This window comes from Peromyscus leucopus, chromosome 5, assembly GCF_004664715.2.
Source record: "Peromyscus leucopus breed LL Stock chromosome 5, UCI_PerLeu_2.1, whole genome shotgun sequence".
Lineage (NCBI taxonomy): Eukaryota > Metazoa > Chordata > Mammalia > Rodentia > Cricetidae > Peromyscus > Peromyscus leucopus.
In genome coordinates this window covers 96,829,248-96,856,718 of record NC_051067.1, presented here as the reverse complement: position 1 = coordinate 96,856,718, position 27,471 = coordinate 96,829,248, and the positions used below count along the sequence as shown (strand labels likewise).

Sequence of the window (27,471 nt, the reverse complement as noted above, 5' to 3'; positions counted from 1 at the left end):
GCCAGAGTCAGACTTTTTGGCTCTACAATTCATGAGCAGAGTGGTTGGAACAAGGCACCTTGAAAGCATCCATTTCCTAAACTGGAAATGGTGAACACAGCATGCCCACCTTAAGGTACACTGTGGAAGTACAGTAAGATTATATTTGTTAAACATACCATGCTGCATGTTATCAACTCATATAAATGGAAATTACTATTTTAAAGGAAGAATTTTCTTTAACCCCTGCTACTGAAATGTATATTGAGTGGTGAGCACTGAGCTCCCTTAGTTCCAATATTTCGTCAATACAGACAAAGGTCCTGAATTTCATCATGGAGCATCTGATGCCTTCATTTGAAGTACCACAAGTCTTTAATTTAACAGACTTTTCTTCATATTATGCCAGCAGCCCCATCTCAGCTTAATATGTCCCAAATAGTCAATCATTCAAACAAGCAACACTTTCATCCACAGTTCCAAAGCAGAAAATCCACTCCCCAAATCCAATCCAGTCTTTTGCCCAACAAACTGTATTGGTAAAAGTGTTCTTCCTTCCCATCCTGTATTTGTCTTTTTTTTTTTTTTTAAATAATATTGCTTACACTTCAAAATCAATTATATCAATCACACTCAAATCCATGAAGTTGGTTCTTATTCAAGATGTTGGCAGGTGATGTATGTGGCACAGAAGAGGGGTTCTGCCCTAAGGTCTACAAAAAGTGGAACTCAGGTCTTCTCTGTGTCTGTTTAGCAGTGACCTGGTAATGCTTTTGGTCAATGCTTTACTAATAAGATGAAGGAAGCACCTTTCCTATATAGAATATGGAGTTCTTGAGAGGGCATGGGGAAATCAGGAACATAGAAGCATTTCATTCAAGTGGCTGAGCTATGATCAGGATAATCACAAACAGTCAGAATGAGAATGAGACAGTATTCAAGATAGAACCAAGGTTTGTTTCAGACATTGGATAGATTTAAATGAATTTGGTAAGTCTCTGAGCTCAAAACAGTGATTCCTCCAGATGGGAAATATCACATATAGCACAGGAAAAATTCTAACATGCATGACATGGAGATCCCAATATGAGGCAGTGAAAATGGATGGCAGAAACCATTTATGAAAACACAGCTCAAAGACATATTTAAGTTTTATGACATCTCTGTATACGCTTTGGGCCATATATCACTCTAAGAACTGGACACGGAGCTGAGTTATAGCCCTTGTTCACAGGTTTTTTTTTTTTTTTTCTGTCTAATGAAGAAAGTGAGTGTGCTTAGAGATGAACCAAATATAGTCTTCCACTTAGTTTTTAGTAGTATTTGATCCAATGGACACAATGAGAAAGATAAGTCCAAGGCAAGCATCTCGGTGAGAATTTCTAAATATGAAAAAGAGTCTTTGAGAGGAAATGATCTCAAATCTGTAGAAGCATTCAAACAAAGATGAACTAATCAAAAATGAAATATTTGAAAATATGAGGTTATAACAGAGGACTGTCATGTTCTTTCCTAATGAAGATCCCATGGGTCTCAGAAAGAAATAAGACCCATTCATTAAACAGGCTCAATATAGCTGGATTTAGTGGCACATGCCCCCAGTTGCAACACTTGGGGTTCAGAGTCCCAGAGAAAGGTTTAAGGCCAAATTGGTCTGCATAGGAAGTGAATTTAAGGCCAGGCAGGACTACAAGCGAGACACGATCAAAACAAAGAAAAAAAAAGTTTGATATAGAAAGAATAAAATTTCCCAATTTTAAATTGAAGGGAAGACCTGACAAAAAGAGATTGCTTTATTAGGCAGATGGCATTTCTCTTGTCTATCTAAATAGTCATACATAGCAGCATATAACACCAGTGACTGGCCTTCTGTTCATAAAATAGATAAGGTTTTGAGTCGATGGCTCTTGTCTACTCTTATCTATCCTTATCCTGTATATCCTGTGATCTTGCATGATGTCTCTTTGAGAAAGGCCAGAGGCATAATGTTGGTATGGGAAGCAGACCTGGATTTCAGAAACTGGACCATTAATCCTGGAAGCAGACAAACATTACTGAGCATGAGTTAATGGCACCTGCATGTATTTAACCCCTGTCAGCCCTCCTGCAACAATATGACAAAGAAGGAGGAGAAGAAGGTACAGCCAATGAACTATTCTGAAAACCAAGCCATGTTGGCTGTTCTTTCAGTGGTCAGAAATCATCCTGGTAGTAAAAGTGATGAAGAAACAATAACTATCTTCAAATACTGGTGTTTCTTGACTTCTGGTGAAATTCGGTCTGGATTATGTTAAGTCAAAAATACTCTAAATCAGAAAATCATTTAATAAACTGAATCCAGAAATTACAGCCAAGCAATATAACCTAGCATAGAGTTGTGGCTGTTTCCTCTGGTATAACAGGGCTAAGTGAACATTGCAGCTCTCTCTTACTGTCCAGCATTATAAGAGGAACATGCTACATGCCATTAGCCAGGGAAAGACCCAAATTCTAAATCTCAAGTACACTTTATTCCATGCATAATGCTTTTGCATGGTTGTAAAGGTGAAATAATGTAAGCTGAACTGTCCTGATGAGGGTCTATCTGCATGTGACAGACAGCCATGTGAGGAGACGATAAGTGCCCACTGTGTATCAAGCACTATTCTTCCTAATGTAAGAGACCATTTAAATGCACTGAGTCATTACCAATAAAGAGAGCTACAGCTATGGCTTGAAAGACTTAAGTGCTGTGTGTTGCTCCGGTTATTTCAGCATGTATCAAACCACAAGCTGTATTTTCCCTCTGGGTCCTCTGTTGGGCATCTCACAGTAGATCAGAGTCTCCAAAAGGAGATAGAACTGCCCAGGCACTCGGATATCTAATCACATTAACAGATGCACAACCACTGCCAGTATGAAACCTCTATGTTATATACAATTTGGGGGGAAAGGTCTATGTTAGAAAAAAATCATTGAGGTAACCTTGGATACCTTGCTTGCCTGTCTAGGCCTTATTTGTTATAAAAGCTATGAATATCAGGCCTCATTCAACACACAGAATCCATGTTTGCTTCATTTTACCACAGTTGAAAATTCAGTATTCAGGAAGTTTATCTTCCTAGGAAATGGTCAGGGTAGGCAGAAGTTCACTTAATGGTTCCATGGAGAGGAACAATGAAAGTGTTCTTCCTGAAGGCTCACAGGGGGCTGAGAGATTACAGCTATCTAAAGAGAACCTCCTCTCTTTCCACAGAAAGCAGCACAAAGGCAATTAGAGATGAGTGGGGTACCAATTTGCAGAGTCAACCACCAACATTTCCTGTAACCACTGTCTGGAATCTAACTTCATAACCTTTGTAATACAGGTAATAAGCAGGCATCAGGGCTAAGAGAAAAGGAGATGAATTAGGACTCCCCACCAAACAGGTGAATCATGAAACAGCCACTGCCCCAGCTGCTTCCCTTTATGAGCTCGGCATCATCGCTATCTCAGTGGTGGCATGAGGGTGACTTTGTATGCCAGATGGGGCAAGATAAAAGGCTAGTAGACACACAGAGCCTTGTGTAAAAGCTGGCAAGAACTGTTTTGCTGATTTAAAGCAAACTACCTATGGGTATGATCATTTAGTTTTGAACAAGGTCCTTAGATGGGAGCAACTGGGCCATCACAAACCTCAGGAGCATCACTTTGGTGGGTCACTTTTATTCCTAGCAGGAAGGTCTGTTCTCAGTAGGCATTTAAATGGAGGCTTCATGCTTAATTAATTTGTTCATTAGAGACAGTTAGGAAAGGAACAGTTTCAAGAACTTAGGCGACCCTTGTCTAAGTAGACTTATATCTTAGCCTATACAAGAAATGAAAAGAACAAAGGAGAAGGATTGGACACAGTGGAGTTAAAACAGTTTTAGGTTTTGAGCCATGATTACACAGCTCCAGAGTGTTCAACTAAGATTTGGAGTTATTTATCCATGTGATGGGGATTCTAGAACTGAGCCCATGGAATTGTAGAAATACAGAGAAGAAGCAGGGAGAACACTAGAAACAACATATAAATTCTAAAGTGAATAGACCTTAGATGCAGCCCATGGGCTCAGGGACCCCAAGTGCATTGAGCAAGGGCATCCTCTTTTTCTAGTGGCTGCTGCCCTTGCCTTCAGATCTAAACTCCATCTATGCCTACTGAATTACAACTTCCTGTTTCACATCATCTCATTTCAAAAGGGAAAAGTTAAATATCAGCTTTGGCATTTATTAGCTGCATGATCTTAGGCAAATACTCTTCAGTGCTGGATTTCATGAATTATCTGTGAGATGGAGGTAATCAAACTTCACTCTCAAGCCCAGAGGGTTATCACGAGAAGTGAGTGACTGTGCAGCCATCTACCAAGCTCTATACCAAAATAAATTCCCCCATTCTCTGAAGGCTCGGAGCTCCAAGCAGTGCTTGAGCAGTGCTCACAGCAAAGAAAGTACAGTCCTGGTAGGGTATTGATATCGGGATCTAGGGTCTGGAAATAAAAGGTATCCATGCAAGTACAAGGAAGTCCGAGGAACATTCTACAGGTCCCAGAGATGAGCAGGCTGAGACTCCTATTTGCAAATCCACACTAATGGTCGTTATGGAGAGAAGTAAATGAATCAATGGTGGGTTTCCTACAGTTCGTTTTTAATCATATACCCATCCCTCATAAATTTCCTATTCCCTCATACTCCATCTTCAACACTAACAGAAAAAAATAAGGGGACCACAGGAGCATTTCTGAGAAGTGCCATTTCCAAGAGCTTACAAAGTAATTTCTTGGAGCCAGCCATATCAGAGGAGTCGGCTGTCTTGTGTGTCTGCAGATGTGCCATCTGACATACTTATTGAACACAACTACAGAACACAGCTCATATCTGTTATATGTTCCTTCCTGTTATTCCTCCTTTCCAGATATCATCTAAAGTGTGACACATGAATGTGCTCTGTTCCTCACACTTGTCATGGAAAAATACTCATCCTGGTTTCATAGTGAGTTTGAAGCTAGCATGGGCTACGTGGTGAGTTCAAGGCCAGTGCTAACTACATAATGAAATACTATCTGAAAAAGAAAAGTGAAATAGTCCAAAGAAAAGATAGAAAAAAAAATGCTTACTTATCTGTCCCAGGGCTGCTATTAGGATATGTGCTGGTACACACAGAACCACTATTGTAAAGGCAGCCAGGCAGATATCTGGCTGCCCACAGACTCAAAATCATACTCAGAAATGTGGTGACCCTCTTTTGTGATCAAAGATAAATCTTGCCTTGTTATTCTTAATAACCCAGTGCTGGAGCTGTACACGGTAACCCAGGCCCATAATCCCAGCTCTTGGGAGGCTGAGGCAGGATTATCAGAGGTTCCAGACTAGCCTGGGAAGCTTAGTGAGGTACTCACTGAAAGCAAAATGTAAAAAAAAAGGGTAGAGAATATAGCCCAGTAGTATGGTGCATGCCTAGCATTTGGGAGGCCCCAGGTTAAATCCTCAGAACTGAAAACAAAATGAACAAAACAGCTCTGAATATACTGTATATGAGTTACTTAGCAAGCATTTTCTTAATCAGGTACCCAGTTAGGCACACAACAGGGACAAAATCCAGGGAACAAACAGATACTATGGGTCTTAGCTGCCTTTCTAATACTATGATAAAACACCATGACCAAAAGTTCATTTGAGGCTTATAGATTCAGAGTGTTAACAGTCCATAAGATCATGCCAGGGAGAAGGGTAACAGACAGGCAGGCATGATATTGGAGCAGTAGCTGAGAGTTCACATCTTAAGATGAAATTACCAGGTATAGGGGATAATGGAAATGCTGTAGACATTTGAAATTTCAAAGTATTTGTCAATGACACATCTCCTCCAAAAAGGACACACAGCCTAATCCTTCCCCAACAGTTCCACCAGCTATTGACCAAGTATTCAAATATATGAATCTATGGAAGCCATTCCCAAACCATCACAAGCAACTTATCACAGGATGCCACAGAGTTTTATGATCTGTGGTAAGTTTCCTGAAAAAAATACATGCAATCCACAAAACAAAGGGTCTCCAAGGTGATGATGAAGTAGGGAATTTCCCCCCAATAGCATAGCCTCAGCAAAAGAGTAGGGAATGACTTAGTAACAAGGAAAGGAAACCAGAAACAGTTTTAATAGCCAAAAAAAAATGGCTTGAAGAGCTGTGGTCTTGCTCTTAAGAGCAATAGTGGGCCACAGATGATTTTCAACAGAAAACAGGGGTACCAAGCATGGGCTTGCTTTTTCAGAAAACTGATCCTTGCTATTGTGCAAGAATAGACCTGGGAGAGGAAATGTGAGCAGAAGAGAAGGCAAGAGAGAAAGCTTGGTTGGGGATATTGGCTAGGGAGAAAGGTCAGCTAGGATATGGGGTAACACATAGGGAGAGGAAGGACAAACCAATAATGAGCAGCTATGCAGATGAGAGGGCCATGAGCCAGTCGAGGGGCAGTTGCAAGTTGGCAGAGATGATCATATATAAATGTTTTCCTGTGTGACCACTGATGACATGAAAACATCATGTTCTATATAATTTATCCATATTCATTATTCTGCAAAGTTCTGGGAATAGGCATCATGAGACATAGGAGAGGGATGGTAACAGGTAAAAAAAAAAGTAGAGATGTCAGGAATCTTCTATGGAGGACAATATTCTAAAAGACAGTACCCATTTTAATGTGCCAGATGGAATTTGTTGAATTGTTACATGTTTTAAATAATAAAAGATTTTACTCCGTTAATAATTGTCCTAGCTTGTTTTCTATGGCTGTGATAAAGACCAAAAGCAAACACAACTTGGGAAGGAAAGAGTTTATTTAGTTTAAATATCCTGATCATAATCCACCATTGAAGGGAGGCATGAAAGAAACTCAAGGCAGAAACTAAAACAGAGGCCATGGAGGAACACTGCTTCCTGGTTTGCTTTCCATGTCTTGCTCAGTCTATGTACTTATACAACCCAGGACCAACTATCTACAGGGGGTACCATCCCTGTGTGCTGGGCCCTCCCACATCAACTCCTAATCAAGAATATGTCCAAAAGACCAATCTGACAGGGGAATTTTTCCCAACTGAGGTTCTCCTTCCCAAAGAACCCTAACTTGTGTTAAATTGACAAAAATGTAACCAGAATGAAACCAGTATGTAAAATAATAGACAACTCGTCTATCTGGATCTCCGTGAGTAGAACCATAGACCCTCTTTATTTGTCTCCTGTCATCTGAGGTTCCGGGACTCGGGAAAGCCTTGGGCTCCAGGGGGCACCCTGTCCCTTCAAAATCCTAATCATTAATCAACATTATGGATCACATCCCATGTGATCAATAGGATCCACAACTTAGGTACTACATGATCTTAGGATTCAAAGAAAGTGGGATTCTTCAATTTTCAAAACATTAAAAAACAAAACCAAACAAACAAACAAACAAAAAACAGGGTCTTACTATGTTTTCTCTAATTCCAAGTTTCTATCAGTCCTCCTACTTCAGTCTTCCTAGTGCTGGGACTATAGGTTCCAGCCACTGTGTCTGAAAGCACCAAGCATTTATGAGAACCCGACATGTTACAGACACTATATCTTCCTTCAGTGGCTGGCATTATCCCAGCCCATTTGACAATTAAGTTAGCCAAGCCTGAAACCCAATTACATAGTTTTTCTGTATGTGGAAAACAAATATTTGAAATTAAAATTTAGGAACTACCCTCACTCAGTTTTTTTTTTTCTTTTATATCATTCAGATTGGCTTAGAAATAATTATCCTCTTGCCCCATTTTCCTCATTTCTGGGATCACAGCCCCGTGCCACCCCACCTGACTCAGTCTGTGTTTCTAAACAAGCCATAAGTGGCTGATTGACTGGGGCAAGAGAGGGAGGAAGTGGAGTAAGCAGTAAGTATGGAGGCAGAGGCAGCCCTCTTGCCAGCTCTTCCTCTCTCTTTTCATTTACCTGTGGTGTATGCACTAAGACCCTGGGAAACAGAGTGACTTGCCTTTCACCTTAATTAATACAGCAGTTTGCTAAATTTTGTTTTTATCTTTTTAAAAGTGTAAATCAATTTTAGCTCAGAATAGTATGGAAATTAGAACAATCCCCCAAATGCAAAATACTGAATGTCTTGATCAACCTTGGAGCCTGAAATATGTGAAAATCAGAACCTCTAGCATGCATCAACATGATCAATCTAATTAAAATGTTCCTACTCTGAAATGAAATTATAATGGCTTTGTGGCTCTTAGAAGAATCTATTTGACAGAATCAACCCCATGGCTATGTGTCTGGTCCTTCCCAAGGTGGTTAGAAACAGAAAGCCAGAGTTTTCCTCCAAAGCTACTAGTTCCTCTAACAATAGCAGTACACTAGACCTCTGAGTATGTGAGACACCTACCATACACTACCTACTATGCATCAGAAAAACAGAAAAAGAGGGCATGTGCTCTCATCTTCTTACTTCAATAAAGTGCTGCTAGACTCCAATGGCAGGCTCAGCATTTTAACATTGTGACACAATACTGCCATTTACACATTCCTTGCACAAGGTTTATGGAAGTGTTTTACAAAAAATAAGAAAATAAAATAAATGCAAACACAAATACACACACACACAACTTACCATGTTTTATGTAAGTTTATATTTTGTGTCATGATGCATTCATAGCTACCTTTGGCTACATGGGGACTAAGAACTACAGATTAGACATAGTGGTAAGAGCCAAGTGGATAGCAAGTTTCTTGCTCATTCTTGGAAAGGAGAAAGGAAAGTAATGCCATTGACTATAAAAGGATGGGTCAGATGGTGACAAGATATTAGGAAGAGTAAGTTTGATAGAGGACACAGAATAAGCAGAGGACTGCAACATTGGAGAAGCCAAATATTATGTGTCCTCTAATATTTATAGCTAAGTGTTAGGGAGAACTCATAGCAATGACAAGAGATAGATAAGAAGCAGAGTTGGGAGCCCTCATCAGTGGTCTTTAATTAGACCACAATCTCAATTCATGCAAACAAAGTGGTATCATTCAAGCAAAGGAATCACACATGACCACATGAATTTTATTGGTTGAAATCTTTCTAATGCAGTATTTATTCATTGTATTTTTCCTGGGGTATCATCATCTTTCATCAGAAACTCCTACTTACCCCAATAGCTGGGATTATAACCTTTCTATACCTGAAAAACATGCAAGCATGGGCTGCTTATTGATTTGTGTCTTGTGACCAGTAGTTATACTGTGCTTAGAGTTAAGGCAAGGTCTGTCAGACTCTGAGGTCAACATTCACCTCAGTGAACAATAGAGTGATTACCTACCATTCAACCACTGACCATGTTCAGATACATACCGCAGTCAGTGAACTTCAGCTTCTACCAATTTCCTTGGTGGCTAGAATTGCCCAGACCAAAGTAGATTCTGTATTAGATGACCAGTTTTGCTAATATGTGGCTTAATGATAAATTCAGATAAGCACAGTTATAAATTGAACATTTCCTACTAGGAGGTGAGGTCTCTGTTCTTGCTGCAGTTAAATTAATGATACCCAACCAAGGTTTCTAATGCAGCACATCAGGGAAACTCTTCTCCCCTCCTCCCTTCTCCTTTCCATACCTTGAGCTCATCAGCATTATAGAAGTCCACACGCACGGCAGGTACCATCCAGGTCTGGAAAAGCGTAGCCAGGATCTGCTCCGCAATAGAATCAGCGATGAGGTGGAAGTGCAAAGGGTTCCGCCTGTGGACGGGAAAGGAGGATGCCAAAAAAGCATTAAAGGCCTTGAGTCTACTTGCAAATTTACCACTTTCCCAACTGATAATATGCGACAGTGTCACAAGCCACTGTGGGAGTAAATCAAGCATATAGCTCCACGGTGCTTCTTGGTGAGGATATTAGAATTACAAGGGAAAGAGGACAATTCCCTCAACCTCCACATTTCAGAGCCTAGACAACTAAACACCATAGAAGACAAAAGCCAATTCTCACATCTGTTATGAAAAAAATCTGGATTCTAAGAATCTGAAGTGGGGCATATTTAACAATTGCATCAATCTTTATATCTGCCAACTTGACATACCAGCATTAATATAGACACACAATGACAATGGGCCATATCTTAAACTGGTGTGGGCAGCTGGCAACATACTTGTCCATTAACTCAAAGATAAGATGTGTTTGCTACTTGTTCTTTTCCAAAACAAAGCCATGTTTTCATGCTGGAGTCATCTGGAGCTTCACTGAGGATACTAGACTGCCTCTTTTGTAGTGGGTCCAAGTCTTGTAGTCACTCAACTGTCTACAGTGACCAGCCCTTACTGGACAGTTCATGACACAAGGGCACAGATTCTGGGAGCTTTAGTGCTTTGAATATGAAATGTCCTCACAAGGATTTATGTGCTTGAATACTTGGTGCTTGGCTGGTGGCACTGTTTGAGTAGGTAGTAGAACCTTTAGGAGTAAAGTTTTGCTGAAGTAAGTGACTGGGAATGAGTCTGACTTTTGATAGCTTAAGCTCATTTCCTGTTCATGTTTTCCTTCCTGACTGCAGAGATGAACAGCTAGCTTTATGCTCCTGCCTTCCCCTTCATGATAAATGTATCTCCTTGAATTTTATGGCAACATTAAGCCACAATAAACTATTTCTTAAATAAGTTGATTTTGTTAGGATATTTTCTTACAACAATGAAACAAGTAAAAAGTACCAAAAATTGGTACCAGGTGAGGGGTTGTAATGTATGTTTTTGAACATAAGCCAGAATAAATCCTTCCTTCCTTAAATTGCTGTATATCATGTCTTTTGTTGCAACATGAAAAGTAATCAATACAAGGAAAAATGGAAATGAATACATCCAGTTCTGGCTTTTCCCACAGCATTTCCTTCTTGAGTCTGATAAATGATAGAGGAGCCTGCCTCCATCTTAGGCTTAAAAGCAATTTTATAATAAAGACAAAATAGGTTCATTCCTGTTTATGATTAAACTTTTGTTTCTCAAGGACTAGATTATGACCCACCTGTAACCTTAACTACAAATGGTTCTGTGCAGCCTATCCCAGGAAACAGCAACCATGCCTCTGTTTCAAAAGGTTATTATGACCACCTATGGCTACCCTGCTATGACTACCTGTTGCTATAACTATGTTGTTATGACCACTTTGCAATCACCTTGGAACTATGTCTTTGTTTCAGGTTGTTATGACTAACTTGTTATGCTTATGCTCGGCTACTATAACCTTCCCTATTTTGCCTGCCAAATTCCCCATTTGGAAACCACCTACCCCTGAGCTGTAAAAACCTTGTCTTCTTCTTCTTCTTCTTCTTCTTCTTCTTCTTCTTCTTCTTCTTCTTCTTCTTTCTTCTTCTTCTTCTTCTTCTTCTTCTTCTTCTTCTTCTTCTTCTTCTTCTTCTTCTTCTTCTTCTTCTTCTTCTTCTTCTTCTTCTTCTTCTTCTTCTTCTTCTTCTTCTTCTTCTTCTTCTTCTTCTTCTTCTTTTTTTCTTCTTCTTCTTGTTTTTTTTTTTCTTCTTCTTGTTTTTTGTTTTTTCGAGACAGGGTTTCTCTGTGTAGCTTTGTGCCTTTCCTGGAACTCACTCTATAACCCAGGCTGGCCTGGAACTCACAGAGATCCGCCTGCCTCTGCCTCCAGAGTGCTGGGATTAAAGGCGTGCGTAACCACTGCCCGGCTAAAAACCTTGTCTTCTTCTTGTCCAATGCTGATCTCTCAAACCCTATCTTTAGGGAGAGACAGCCTATGTACACAAATAAAAAGATTTGCTTTAATTAATTTGTCTGTGATGATTTGGCTCAGTGGTCTTTCTCCTTGCATCTTTGGGATTAACAATAAGCACCATTTACTCACCCTCTCTAGCAATAAAAAGAGTCCCATCCATTTCATACAACCCATGTCTTCCACACCCAGTCAATGGTAAATCTATAGAGGCAACTCCACCTAGGAGTTCCAAGTTAGATCTCAGGAGATAAATCTACTGGCTTTGATATATCTTGGATCTGTAAAAAACTAATAGTGAACCTTGGAAAGTCATATCACTAAGTGTCAACTTTAAAATCTTTCAAATGGGCTTGATTAATAATAGTTCTATGCATGTATGTATGCACGTATGCATGCATGCACGTATGTATGTATTTATGTATGTATGTATGTATGTATGTATGTATGTATGTATCTATCTATCTATCTATCTATCTATCTATCTATCTATCTATCTACCTACCTATCTACTAGACTTAAGTATATGAAGCAAATAAAACAGATAACATAAGAAGGTCAAGGACTTGGTTAATGATGGCTGTCATGATCATACCCAACCATCACTGATATCTCATGAGTATTTACTTTTTCTCCATGACTATTGCCTCCTCCAACATATATTTCATTCTATAAATCCTATGTTCTCTCTAAAATGATGTCATAATCTGCTGTCCGCTGTGTAATATGTTAAGATCTATGCTCCCATGCTGTGCTAACAGGGATTTTAAAGAATTCACCTTATCCTCCACTTTATTTTCATGTCATTATAGTCCTTCCTCCAACTCTGGTTGTTTTCTGTTCCATATCCACATATGACCTCTCCTGTTCTTTCTACACAATAAGCTCCATAGTCATAAACTCAGGGCAGCCTTCTTTAGTCGTCCTACCCAAAATAGCCCCATATCCTCCCACTATGTTCCACCCCAGGTCCCTGTTGGGTTCCATCCTCACAACAGTTAGCAGTGCCGATGTTTGTTCTCAGATGTAGCTATGTCTTCTGTCTCTGGGATAATAAGAGCTGTCTGAGGCAAAGCTTTCATGTTTTCATAAGTAACTGTCCTTGATTCCTTTCATTGCCTTAGTGTGGCTTGCAAAGTACATGGCCCAATGCAGCTCAAGAAATGCACTATGTGCTTTTGCAAGCTTGTGTTCCTGTTGGCAGCTTTTCCTGAACCATCAACTCTCTACTGGAATCACAACCTTCTGTCTTCTGCTCCAAAGATAGTACAATGATTGAAGAAGCTACTCATAAATATAGGAACACCCTACATCCTACTGAATTAGGACTGGACTTTGGGAGCTCCATTTTGTTAATAATCTCCAGATATATTTCAAACTTTCTTACATAAAGAATTACCTTGTCTTGTTTAATGAAAGAATAAGTGAATCAACAAAGACCAACATGACCCAAATTCCATCACAATTTGACAGAATTAACTGGAACTTAACTATTGAGAAGCATTTTGAAGGAAATGGAGGAGCAAATTCTTCAACACTGGGTTATATAACTAGTTTATGAAACTAGAGTTTAGTTGCTATGCTTAGGCAGTTAAAGGGCAGGCTCCACAGTGGATCATGTGCTAATCACACAACACATCAAACTTCCTCTGCAACTGTAAGACATATTAAGTATAAGTCTTTTCTACCAAATAATTGAAACTTCTATTTAAGACAATGAATTAAAATCTTTTTATCTATCACAACATGTAAGAATTGTTGTATTTTTCAAATATTTAACACCCCCACAAAATGAATAAACAACAAGAAAAAACAAACCAAACAAAAAACCAGCACAATCTTTGTCTACACTAAGGCTACATTCTAGGAATTTCATGGCCTGGTGTAGCTGGAAGTTTTTCTGTGTCCAGGCTAGCTGGTGGTCAGAACAAATCTCTTCTACCCACATCCCATATCTGCTTGGTCGCAAATAAACACACAGAGGTTTATATTATTTTCAAACTGTATGGCCCAATGGCTCAGGCTTCTTGCTAGCTAGCTCTTACATCTTAAATTAACCCATTTCTACAAATGTATACTTTGTCACATGGTCTGTAGCTTACCAGTACTTTTATATCTCGCTTTTCCTGGCAGTGACTAGCAGCATCTCTCCTGCCTGTCCTTTCTTTTCCTGTCTATCCTCAATTTTCTGCCTAGCTAAAACCTGACTTGCCATTGGCCAAATGACTTTATTTATCAATCAATCAGAGCAACACATTTTCACAGCGTACAGAAAGACATCCCACAGCAGCCTGGAATCTGAAACTTTTGCCCTTGAAGTAGTGACTCTTTTCCCTTCATCCTACATTTTCTGTGTGATGATTCTTTGAAGACTGGCCAGTTGAATAAGACTGTGAGGTAGGACCCCAGCCAATAGTGAAGAAGGAGTAAACACCTGAGTTAGAATAAATACCAAGTGTACCTCTTGTAGATGTGCTTGCTCTTTAGAGCACTCTTTGGGTCAAAGGGATAAAATTTTGCCTTCTCCAGATATTTCAATTGGAGTGGTGTTCTCATTCTTTGTGACCCCAGAATTATTTTATACACAAGGAGGAGTAACTCTACTTCTATGGACAGAACTTGTATAGGATATGTGAAGTCCTTACTGGTTCAGGCCTCCGTGTGCTAAAAATGTCCAGTCTCAATAAATACTACTTCAATCTTCATCTAGTTCCTGCAGTACATGCATGGGGCAAGGTAGCACAATGTTTTGGCCCCTGCCTCTCAGGAGTTCTTTCTTATTTTTCCTTAATAAACCTACACTTGTTCTGCTTAGCCTTTTCCTTGCTTACTATATTTCCTTATTCTTCTTAAGGCATAAGATAATAAACATTGGCTTGGGGTAACTTTGGCGACCACTGCCTGATCTTCAGACATCCTAGCTCCCCAGGGTAAGTTCCCTTATAGCCAAGAAAGGCTATGCTGTTCTCAAAAAATGACACATCACTTAGACTTGCCATCTAAAGCAGAAAGAAAGAAAGGGAAGGAAGAATAAACTAGACTTCACTGCATTGTCTGTCCCTGCTCACTATAACATGTAAGGTACAACAGGATGGTCACTTGCAGATGCAGAGGAAGGTTCCCTGATCATGTTGGCACCTTCATCTCAAGCACCTCAAAGCCCAAGACTACATGTAATAATTCTGTTTTACTTAAGCCAAAAAAAAGGAAAAGAAAATAAATAGAACTTTTGTGCTTGGAAGTACATCAATAAAGTAAAAAACATTACTCGGTGTAGGAGAAAAATATCTGTAAGTGAGTAGCTGATGAGGGATTTGTTAGGATGATAAAGATCTTTTACAACTCCAAGAGGGGGGAAAAAAAAAAGACAAGTAAGCCAATTAAAAATCCCAGAGAGGCTCTGAATCACCATTTCTCAAGACAGATTTACAAATGGTCAATAAGCACATGAAAAGACTCAATCTCATTAATCCCCAGGGAAATGCAAACTGTAAAACCACAATGAGATGGCTCTGCACACCCACTCACATGCTTAAAATAAAAAAAACATGACAATAGCTTGGCTATGGAGGACTCTGAGCCAACAACCATTACAGATGGAATTGTCAAAAGATGTAGGTTATTTGGGAGGCAAGGAGTTGGGAAATTTCTCAAAAACATAAGATAAAATGAAAATTAGTACAGAAATGCTATTTCTGAGGTACCAGCAATTTTCTCTCCTAGTTACATATGAAAAAGTGTTTTGTAATTATATCTACATATATATGTAGATATAATAAATATGAAAATACAGTTGCCTGTGCTCTAGAAAATAACTCTCCACTCAAGCAAGCAATCCTAATTAAACTCAGTGGGTAAAAAAAAAAAAAGACAGAGAGAGACAGGAAAGTGATGAGATGAGGTTTTGTTTTTGCTGTTGGTTTTGCTTGTTTTGTTTTTAAGCAGTGGAGCTTTTCCAGACTCTTGGTGAGCTGAACTCAGGGAGCTAAGGTAAAGAATAGGCCCTACCTAGGGTAGGTGGAAACATGCCCTTGTCTCCTTCCTTAAGACTTAAGCCAATCAAGTAAGTCCAAAACCTGGCTAGGGTAGCTTGCCTATGAGGGTGGGTTCACCTTAAGATAATGCTATTTTGCTTCCCAGAATTCATGCCTTTGAAAGCAGTCCCTAAGATCTCCTATTAGGTTCAGTTTGGCTGGGACTACCTGCCTGTCTGAATCCTGATTCAGACTGGCATATTTCTTTTTCTTATCTTTTTTCTGTCATTTTCTTTCAGGTGCTGACTAGCTAGTGCTGGTGCTAAGTGTGCTTTAAACTCTCTAACTAATGCTTTGGGCTTTCTTATGCTTTTTCTAAAGCTCCACTCCTGCCATGGGGCTTCCTGAAGACATAAGGATCACCTCCAAGCCAGTTTATCTTAACCAGTTTCCTACATCTTGCTTGCTCTGGAGTTTTCCTTTAAACTCTAATAAATTGTCCTCAAGCTTCCATTTGAGTTCATTGTTTGTCCTTGAGCTTCTGTTTATGCTGGTTCTTAAATACTTTTATTAATGAGACTAAGAACACCAAGAGGTGTTACAGAATATCGGTACACTGTGTGAAGATGTGCTGCTGTGACTGGTGAAATAAGAAGCTAAATGGCCAATAACCAGGCAAGACAGAAAGGGCACATTCTGGCAGGACATTCGGGCACAGAGAGGAAGAGAAGATAATCTAGGCACACAGGAAAAGCCATTAAGATGCGAACAAGTCAGACACACAGAATGGGAGAGAGGTAAAAGCCACATGGTAGAACATAGACTAATAAAAATATGTTAATTTACCTTATAAGAGCTAGTGGAACAATCCTAAAGTAATGGCCAAGCTTTCACGATTAATAAGTCACTGTGTTATTTGTGAACTGGCAGCCCCAAAGAAAAATCTGACTAAAAAGATGGGACTCCAATTTTCTATGTACACATGATGGCTTTGTTGTGACTGCCTAAGATTTCTTTTCTTTTCTTTTTTTTTTTTTTTTTTTTTTTTTTTGGTTTTTGAGACAGGGTTTCTCTGTGTAGCTTTGAGCCTTTCCTGGAACTCACTCTGTAGGCCAGGCTGGCCTTGAACTCACAGAGATCTGCCTGCCTCTGCCTCCCGAGTGCTGGGATTAAAGGCGTGTGCCACCACCTCCCGGACCCTAAGATTTCTAAGACACTTTTCCCCTGCATTTTTGCTTCTTTAATTAACAGAGAAAATGAACCCATGTTTGCACCCCTAGAAAGCATAACTAGGTTGCGTGGTCATCGAGGTCATGATAAGCCAGTGGATCCTGAGGTTTTGTTTCTTGCCTATGAAGAATAAGGAAACAAAAAAATGAGGAGGAGATCCGAGGGAGAATAACTTCCTTTTGCCCCATCAAGTGACCTTTTATGAGTATTATAGTAGGAATTGGATGGAGACTTAGGAGATCTTTATATCAATGGATCATTTTTGAGTATATCATGTGCTGAGCCAGTAAGCTGCATATGCCATCTTACCATGTTTCCTTAGACAAACCAAGGAAGTGATCATTCTTTACTCATCCAATTAGGGCAGTGGTCATATATTCTGGTCTCTTAGGCCATTTCCAACTCTTTTAACTTATTTTGTAGGCTATTGATTTGGTCACTTTCAACTTTACTGGCTCATGAGCTACTGTAAAAATTGCCTTTACTTCCTTTGTGGTACTAACTCCTCTCTTAAAAATAGAAGGTAATTTTGTTGAGAAGGGGTTCAGCAAGAGACAAGGACAGGGCAAAGAGGATAAATTGGCTGTATATGATTAAAATACACATATATTAAAATAATCATATATGAAATTGTCAAAGAACAATAAACAAAAAGTAAACAGGTATATATACAAAAGCTTATACATAATTATTCTTAGTAGAGTCACTCCTAATAGCCAAGAAGTAGTAAATACCAAAATGGCCATCAACAAATGATAGACACAGAATAATACATTCATACAAGGAGACATTAGTACACAATAAAATGGAATGAAGTATTAGCACATGCTATATCATGGAAGAACCATGAAATTTCATTAGACGGGAGAGAAGCCAGTGAAAAAGACTAAATATTACATGATATACATGGCAACAAAATGTTCAGACTAGGCAAATCTACAGAGAAGAGATTAATAACTGGTGATGTGAGTGACTAATAATAGATATGGGAGCATCCTTGGGGAGCAATGAAAAGGGCATAATATTCAAGAGTGGTGATAGCTAAATAATGTCAAATTTATTGGCAATACTGAATGTTTCCCTTTCAAAGTACAGTTACATTATAGGGATATTCTCACACAAATAGTTGCTGTCTGAAAATGGAAGGCTAGTCTACTCTCTGAGTGTGTGAGTGGGTTAGCCTGTATGCTCAAATGTTCTAGATCCTTCACTGCACTGGGAACACTGGCCTGAATGACATTTAGCTCACGAAATGGGAGCACATGTTCAGGCTGGGGTGTGACCAGGAGGTATGCCCAGTTTTGAAGATCACAGGAAACAGCCTGATGATGCTCATGGTTAATGAAGATCTATAGCTCAAGATTAACTAATAAAGGAAATGATTTTATGTTCTACACAGGTAGCTTCTGAGTCTCATTTTACCTTTGGCTTCTAATTCAGGAAGGTAAGAATGAATTTTAATGATAGAGCCTTGCAAATACCACAACCTGCCAGAGGCTGTGAGCTTCTGCTTTCTCTTTTGTTTTAAGGAAATGGAGCACCATTTGGCTAGATGTAAGAACAAATTTACAGCAAAGTGAATTTTGCAAACCGAAGTTAATAAAAACTCACTCACAAGGGATAATCTTCTCAATATACAATTTAAGGCTATTTAGTTTTATAATGGTATCATATCTAAGTTAGATTTTTTTTTGCACCAGTCACTAGTTATATGTATGTATATGTATGAGTGTATATACATATATACATACACACACACATATATATATATATATATATACATACATACATAAAATGTGTGTGTGTGTGTGTGTGTGTGTGTGCGCGTGTGTGCGCGCGTGTGCGCGCGCGCGCGCGCGTTTGGCTTAGAAATGGGAAAAGGCCTCTTCCTAGACAGGTGGTTTGGTCCATATCCTAAAACCCAGTAGCCTCATTTGAGTACCAGTATTGCCATAGAGGCAAGGAAATGTTCCATCTCCAGACAATCCTGCAGACTACACTTTTAATTAGCAACACTTCAATTGCCTGTTTCCTAAACTGCTCCTGTATTCAAGGTCAGGATTCAATAAATATAGCAGAACAGAAAGCAAAAATAATTAAACCACTGCTTCTCTCTGGCCTCTCCTTGTCAGGAAAGTGTCAAAGCTCCCACAAGGCAATGCAAGGATTGCTTTCACTAAAGGACATTGGAGCTGAGATCATCTTTACTTATTAAGTTTACAACACAACATCAATTTTAGGCAAAGAAAAGAGCCAGTGATGGCACTGGCCGTCTTTGGTGAATAGTTAATACAACTATTTCAGAAAATCTTAGTAGCAGGGATCTGGGGGGTCACAGCATCCTTGAATTGGAGGATGCAAAATGGCCTCCATAAAATGGAACAATTCAAGGGTAACTTAATAAAGCTCTTTATCAGATAAAAGGAAGAGAACAACTTTCTAGAAGAATCAAAAGGCCACATCACACAGAGTGAAGACTAGAACTGAACTAACATCTACTCAACCATGACATTGAATGAATGAGCCATTTAACATCTCTAAGTCTAAATTTCTCTAGAGTTATGGTGATAGAAGTACCTATTGAGTAGGGATAGAATTCACATGCAAGATCCCACATGAAGTTTAACATTTGAGGAAAAAAAATATTTCCCCTAGTTTCTCTACAGACTCCTATATGTTCAAAGGCATCATGTGTCCATACTGTCTTAAATTTTATTAGGAACATGGATGCTCAGGCTTTTAAATCTTTTGTGTATGCAACATTCAGCACCTCACAAGTACAAATCTTAGGGGGAGGAAGATGATAATGGCATTGGAACAATGATAACAGTATCTACACCTCACCAAAAATGATGATGAAAACTAAAAGTAATGATAACGATATTAAAAGCAGGAAACTCCCTGTTGTCTGTGGAAAGTAAAGACTCAGAAGCCAAAGGACTGAGCTTAAACTTAGCTCTGTCTACTTCCTGAACATGTGATCTTGAGCAATGACTTAGCCATCTTGGACTTCAGTTGTATTGTCTGTGAACTAGGGGTTAGCAACAGTACATTTCTTCAGCAGGCATAGAACTGGGCATTTTAGTATCTTGACAACACTTAGAACAGAATTTGGTGTAGGGTAAGAGTGACGGCAGTATTTGTTGAAAAGAAAAACAGCAATATATCTCTGCATGTTCTAAACAGGGCACTATGGCTGGGTAGGGGTTGTTGGGGAGAGTAGAGCCAATGTTCAAAGATGTATGATGATTGCCTAGATCTGCAATTCCCACAAATCTAAAGCAAAATCAGAGGCAAAACCCATGCTGGCTTCCTTGCCTTGGAAAATACTATGTTCCCTTTCCCAACCTAGTTGCTACTTTTAGAATGACTATAAGCAAGATTTCAAGAAGAGTTTGGTTATGTTGTGGGATATTGTGTGAAAACATATTGTTGCAATTGGTGTAATAAAATTGAATGGCCAATAGCTAACAAGAGGTTAGGCCAGACTTCTGGGAACACAGAAGACTCTAGGAAGAAGGACAAAGTCACCAGCCAGACAGGAAGAGGAGAAAGGAGGTACAAGACAGAAGAGAGGTAGCACAATGTAGCAGAACACAGATTTTTTAAAAAGGGGTTAATTTAAGTTATAAGAACTAGTTAAGAACAAACCTAAGCCAGGTGGTGGTGGCGCACGCCTTTAATCCCAGCACTTGGGAGAAAGAGGCAGGCAGATCTGTGAGTTCAAGGTTAGCCTGGGCTACAGAGTGAGTTCCAGGAAAGGCGCAAAGCTAAAACAACAACAACAAACCTAAGCTAAGGCCGAGCTTTGATAACTAATAATAAATCTCTGTGTCATTATTTATGATCTAGCAGCCCAAAGAAAAATCCAACTGCATGGTTATACAGACAGATATTATATTTAAGAATGAATGTATACACATATATATAAAAAAAAGAGGTCATCAATTTCAAAGAGAGAAAGTATATGGAAGGGATTAGAGGGAAGAAAGGAAAATTATAATCACAAAAATAAAAGAATAAAAGCATTTAAATTATCCTTTTAAGACATGGAACCTTCAGTAGCCATGTGGGGTAAAGGTCTTTGGCAGATATTCTGAAATTCCTTTCCAGAGGTTGGAGAATATTCAGTGCCACACTGGTATGTTACTGTTCATGTCAGTCTTTTACTATCCTTTAAAATACAGCATGTCCACCGTCACCAAACATATTGTAGAAGTAAAATTGATTTGACATAACAAAGAAGGCCTTAAATGAAAATCTGTTGAAAATCTTGTCTGGAAAATAAACTTAATTATTGTAATTAACAGTGAAAGCCAAAGGAAGCATTCTGAACCACTATTATTCTATTATTATTAACATTAGGAAGGTACTTCATTTGTCAACATATTTTATAATCATGTCTTAGTTAATCCCCATAACAGACTTGGGAGCCATAAAGCTATTTATAGCTGGACTTTCTCAGCTTAATGTCTTTCAAACATCCTTTTGCTTTAATGTCCAAATGAGTATCAGCCGTAAATCAATTTATAATCATTCTTATTTGTATCACTTCAAGGTGAGGGAGGGACTCCAGGGGTCACCCGGTGCAGCAGAGCCAAGTAATCATTGCCATGGTTCAGTCTTTATCTTCATTACACACATTAGTAACAAGCTCTCTTCTTAAATGTGCACATCTCCATAGAAGAATGATATGCCTTCCACAGCTGCTACTAAAACTGCTATTTTAAATTGAACATCTTTGTGCTGCACAGACTGTTGGAATAAAAAGTTTATTCTCAATAAGATTCTTACAATTTCAACAACTACCAGTTTATGTGACTTGTAACTAAGGCAACAGTAAGGAAACTTTTGCTCAAAAACAATACCAGAGATTAAAAAATTTATCATGATTGAGACATAGAAAAAAATAATATCTTTAATCATATAAACAGCCTTTCCTGAAAAAACGGGCCTTTGGACTCCATCAGGGAGGGGTTTTTCATTGCCCTGGAGACAAGGAATTATGACATCATGGCTGGAAATCTCTCATTTGACTCATGCTGTGTTCATAGCACCTGGCTACAGGCAGCAATGAGGGTGTGGAAACCACAAGTGTCAGAAACTGCACAGTGAATATGGTCATGTAGAAAAGGCACTTGGCTTCACATGAGAAGACTCAACCAATTTCCACCTGACATTCCTATGACCTCTTACCTTATACAACAGAAATCATAGATTTAAAGGGGCAGGAGGGGCAGGAAGAGTTGCCAGCCCCTGTTGCTAATTGACACTATTGTATTTTGCTTTGTTAGTCACATTCTCCAACCCTGTCCTTGATGCTAGAAAGTAAGAAATGTGATCTTTTGTCAACAGGCCAGCTGACTCCAGCTACATAATTGGACCAGCACAAAAGACATGCCACAGAAAAAGAAGCCAGACTGGGAGTGACCTGATCCACAGCAAAAGTTAACAAAGCAACAAAGGGTTAAAGGAACTTGCTGAAGGCCTCTTGGTACAACAGTGGCATGAATGTAAATGTGAATTGAATCTAGATTTGTATCTTAGGTAACTGATTGAAAATATGTATCTTCAGGTTACTTACTAAAGGACTCCCCCAAGAGCACTTACTAAACAAATGAACACTTACTGGTTAGTAGTTTTCTAAATATGTGAGATACAGAGAAAATAAGTCATGTTTTCTTTCTCCAAAAGGCCTGTATTCTGCAACAGAAGGAATCATGAATGAATACATAGAGATCAACATAGTAAGTATGATTTTAAAAAAAGGTAAGCAAGGTATTATGGGATATAGACTAGGAGCTTAAACCTGCACTGAGAGTTGCAAGCAGGCTTCCTGTCATAGGTAGTGTGTGAAATCCTATAAGGTAAGAAGGCAATCAATGGCTTGGGATTGGGGAAGGAGTAGGTTGACAGAGTAGCAGGACATATGATGGAGAGAGGAGGGACAAACAGGCCAGGGTGTCAAGGCATGATATCATCACAGGGACAGGTAAGAAAACACTATGAAGAATACATTGGCCCCTGATGAGTAAGAAAAGATGGATATGAAGAACAGAAATCCTAGAACCAGGAAGAGTATATGCGGGTTAGCGACCAGTAGGCCTGAGCTAGATGGAGAGGAGAGAACCTGAAATATCTCCTGAAAGGTGCTGCAGAGAGAATGGTTAGTTGGGAGACTGGGATAGCAGGTGGGAGAAATGATTTATACACAGTTTTGCAGTGTTGGTGGGTCTGAGTGGTGAATTCCAGTGACTATACTGTGCTCTCTACTCAGCTGAACTGAGAGCTTCTTAACAGTGTTCCTTCTACTGAGAATGTTCAGGATCCTAACTCAATCATTTCATATGTGTTTGCCTATATTATTGGTTGCAAATATAGATGAACTTTATCCAAATCCATGAAGAAAAGTCAGAGCAGGGTCAAGAAGGGTATTAACTGGAACTGTAGACTCAATTCTGTATGTGACCTTATTAAGTATGTCTGAGGAATTAACCTGAATATTCAAGGGAAGGAAGAAAGGTTCATGAGAAAGCAGAAGCATAAAGAAGAGATGACACCTAAGAGGTATCTCCACTTCCCAGCGGAAGAGAACCAGAATTATACCTGGTCTCATGGAGATCTACAATGTCTACTGGATAGCATCTTTAGCCTAACATAATGGATGATTTCTGACAGTCAAAGCACCCAGAAAAGGGGCAAGTCAATCTGGGGTATTATTCTATAATACCCAATGTGCCATAGCAAACTAAAACAGATTGGCTAGCTAGAAACAGAAATTCATTTCACCACAGTTCTAGGAGATAGAAGTCTAAAATATGTGAGGTCAAGTTCCTTGGCTAGGTACTGTCTTTCTTCTGAATGTATCTGTCCTAATCTTATATTTTTAACACTAGCCATATTGGATTAGGGTCCACCACAGTGTGCCTACTTTAATTTAATCTTCTCTTTTTAAAAGTTTATCTACAGTCTTATTTCAAAACCAAGGGTTAGGACTTTAAATAGGAATTTTAGGTGGAATATAGTGTAAATCACAACATAATCTGCCAACAGGAATATAGAAAAAGAGCTGGAGATTGTAGGGTAGCACAAACTGGAGCATCTAACTGGGGATGTTCTTGAAGGCTCCTGTAGTTCTGAAAGCTACAAATCTAAGCATGGCTGGGCAATGCCAAGCCCCTGATATTAAGCTTGCTTAATGCAATATCCTTCTTATTTTGGACAAAAATTAATTTTCATGGCAGTCTGAATGATGGGTGAAAAAGCACGCTCTTATCTAACCTTCTTCAGGGCAACATGCAGGTGGTCAGAGACATACAAAGCCAGGAGAGTACAGCAAAGACTATTCTTACCTGTGAAAGAGGACTGACTTGACCAGAGTAACAACATCCCTGCTGGCGTTGTATCCGGCACAGACAATGGCCACGTGGATGGTCTGAGAGAAAAGGAACAATGATTGAACTATCATACAGACAGAAGCAAGCCTTCTTGTCTTGTAGGCCCACAGGAGAGAAAAATCATCCTGATTTCTTGTTGGGATCATAGAAAACAAAGGGCACTGCCTGCAGCCACGGAGAATAACTTGAGACAGTTTTATTAAAGTCTTTTTAATTGGTTTATGGAGCTATCATCATTTGGAGGCCATTAAGAGTCTTTTCAATTACATTTTAGAGATGGTTGCAATGGTTATTGGCTCAAATAGGTAAACAGTGAGTCCCCTGCCCCCAAGCTAGGAAACAATGGCAACTGGCAAAAGAGAAGAAATGTACCCCAATGGACCAATAAGTCAGAGCTTTCAGATTGACAAATTATGGTTCAGAGTGTAAACTGAAATGGATTAGAGTACTAAAGTCAACCTGAGAGCAGGCCAAAGCGACCAGTGAGCAGCTCAGGGCTCCATGGGGGATACCATTTGAGGAATTAAAGAGCAGAACGGAGATGGGCATTATCAGCCATCTCATTTAAGCTGTCAAAATATTAACCACAAACATGAACTCTGACTCTGCCTTTAACCCCAGGTGGCTCTGGGAAAGCTGAAAGGCCAGCCAATACCTACAACACAGGGCATAAATATGAGTTATGTTTGGTGGCTATGCTAAATACCTGACTAAAGCAACTTCCATGAGGAAGACAAACTAGACTTTAGCAAGAATGAAACCAAGTGGGGCAAACAACAAAGGCTGAAGTTACTTCTCCAGTAACTAGGACTCATGATGACACTACTTAGGTACAATATGTTTGAGATGCCCCATCCTTCCAATAGAGTTTCTTGTGGCAATTGTAGCTTCGCCTTTCAACTACCCTCTATATCATACCTGCAGCTTTTCTTGGGGATATATCTCTGGTTGGTGGCATTGTGTAATATCCTAGGATCTGTACCACAAAAGAGTTTGAACTTCACAGATTCATACGCCTTTTTTTTTTTTTTTTTTTTTTTTTTCAGCTTTTTTTGTTTCCTTTCTAGCTCACTTGTACCACTCAACTCACAAGATCGCTGCTCTGCTCAGTGCTATAAACTGCCACAGCCTATCCAGCCTTCTTGGGTACTCCATATAAAAATCTAACTCAGCGACACATTACCCCAAATAAGTGGCTTTCTGGAGCCTTTATTCAAGCCCTCATGTCTCATTTTTGAATTTTGCAGGTACAGTAGTGCTCTATAATTGAATTACAAGTGAGAAAAATATCTCTTCATACTCGAAGCTGTCAGTAAGGCTGGCATATTCAGGTTGCCTCTTCCCTAAGGTTAGCAAGTTTTGTTTTTTTTTTTTAATTAATTTCAAATGGGGTGGGGATGAGAAAGAAGGGGAGGGGAGAGAGGAAGAAATGGGAGGAGGAAGGAAGGGAGGGACATCAAAGACTGTAGGAGCTTGATAGAACTAGTCACATTATATCCAATCTCAAAAGCACAGAGCAATGTATTAATATATGCATACTAGTTCTCTCGACCTCTCTATACTCATACTGTCCAGAATGACAAGTGAAGGAAATGGTGCCTGCCAACAGTGGCAATGTCTTCTTACACCAACCACAACATCCAATATTCTTCCTCACAGACATAAAGAGGGCTCGGTCAGATGATTCTAGATTGTGTGAAATTAAAAATTAAAATTAACCATCACAATGGGTCTTCTGACAAACCATGGTGTCACATCACAGCTCCTGATTTCCCTCTATTCTGGGCAGCTCATTCTAGATGTTCTTCCACCCTGCTCACTCCACTGGATGCTTTGTGCAATGACGTCTGGCTAACAGGAATTCTTCACGCCACATTTAGTATTACCATGGGAAGCACACCCATCAGACACAAACGATAAACTATATTCATCAGCCTCAATCCATTCCCATAACATCTCTGATCCCAATTACCTTTACGCACTCTGACCACTCCCACCACCCCAGTATGGTGGTATTCTATTTGTACTGAAATGTGATTTTAACTGTATGTTAATAAATAAAGTTGCCGAGGGGTCAGAGCTATTAGAGCCATAGAAAGAGCATGGCGGTGGTGGTGCACGCCTTTAATCCCATAGATCTCTGTGTGTTCAGGGATACAGCCAGCATTGGAGACATACGCCTTGAAGACCTGGAGGGCAGTACTTACAGGTAGTAACGAGGCAGTCATGTGTTTGGGTTTACAACCAATGAGAAGGCAGAACAGAAAGACTATGTAAAGACATACACACAGGAAGTAGGTCTCTTTCGGGGAGCTAGGAGCACCACAGGAGGAAGGGTAAGATTTTAACTCTGAGCTCTGATCTCTCGGCTTTCTCTTTTACATTGGTTCTGTGTTTCTTATTTACTAAGACGGTTGGTTACATCTACATCTGGCACACAATGTGACAAGAATCCATTAAAAACCGCTTGGCTTGGGGCAGGTCCGGTTTCCTGCAAGGGCGGCCAGCTCCCTAGCCCGGGCAGCTGGTTATCTAGATTGAGCGGCTGGCTCCCTAGCCCCGGCCCAGGTCTGTTTGGCCTCAGGCCGGACTAACTGTGAGCTGCTTGCTTCAAGCCAGTGCTACAAACAACTCAGATCTGCCCTGCCAAACAGGGCCCCTGCCTGTAAAGCCAATGCACGTGGTGGGAGCTTAAAAAAGCCAGAGCCCAGCCTTGACTCAGCTCAAGAGGGAACACGTGGCTGGATTTAAGCTTTAGCAGGCTACGCTTTCTTGGTCTCTCTCTGTCTCTCTCTGCCTCTCTCTGTCTCTCTCTGTCTCTCTCTGTCTCTGTCTCTGTCTCTCTCTCTCTCTGGATTGACACCTCAGACACTAGGTGGCTGTTTTGAAAATCCCCTCGGATTTCTACTGTTCTACGCAGATTTGGTAAGTCACAACATATCAGATATTTTAAAGGAAACTATTTAAAAGAGAAATTTTTTCCACATTAAAGAAAATGGGTTTTATGTGTACAATGGATGAAAATTGGGTTTTGTTTGAAATTTTAGGCAGTCTGACAATGGAACAACTATATGAGAAGATTAGTATTGTTGGAATTATGCAGTTTATGACTATGCTTATCCTCATTTTACTATTTAAAAAGATAGTCAATTTA

At 39.6% G+C, this 27,471-nt stretch overlaps 1 protein-coding gene and 1 long non-coding RNA gene across 4 annotated transcripts in view; one reads left to right on the top strand and one right to left on the bottom strand.

Annotated features, from left to right (window-relative positions):
• The window catches only part of Large1 (LARGE xylosyl- and glucuronyltransferase 1), a 508,586-nt gene that overhangs the window by 218,241 nt on the left and 262,874 nt on the right, over nucleotides 1-27,471 (bottom strand). For 2 of the 3 annotated variants that reach the window (XM_028894770.1, XM_028894772.2), the window contains exons 4-5: nucleotides 24,273-24,355; nucleotides 9,607-9,730 (exon numbers count right to left, since the gene is read on the bottom strand). In XM_028894770.1, the coding sequence (XP_028750603.1) occupies nucleotides 9,607-9,730; nucleotides 24,273-24,355 (207 nt within the window). Of the gene's footprint in view, nucleotides 1-9,606; nucleotides 9,731-22,549; nucleotides 22,624-24,272; nucleotides 24,356-27,471 lie in introns of those variants that run through there. The other variant, XM_037206162.1, reaches the window with a different exon arrangement.
• On the top strand, nucleotides 21,969-24,537 carry LOC119088071. Its single transcript, XR_005091657.1, has 3 exons — nucleotides 21,969-22,433; nucleotides 22,615-22,667; nucleotides 24,211-24,537. It is a non-coding gene; the product is annotated as an uncharacterized LOC119088071 (long non-coding RNA).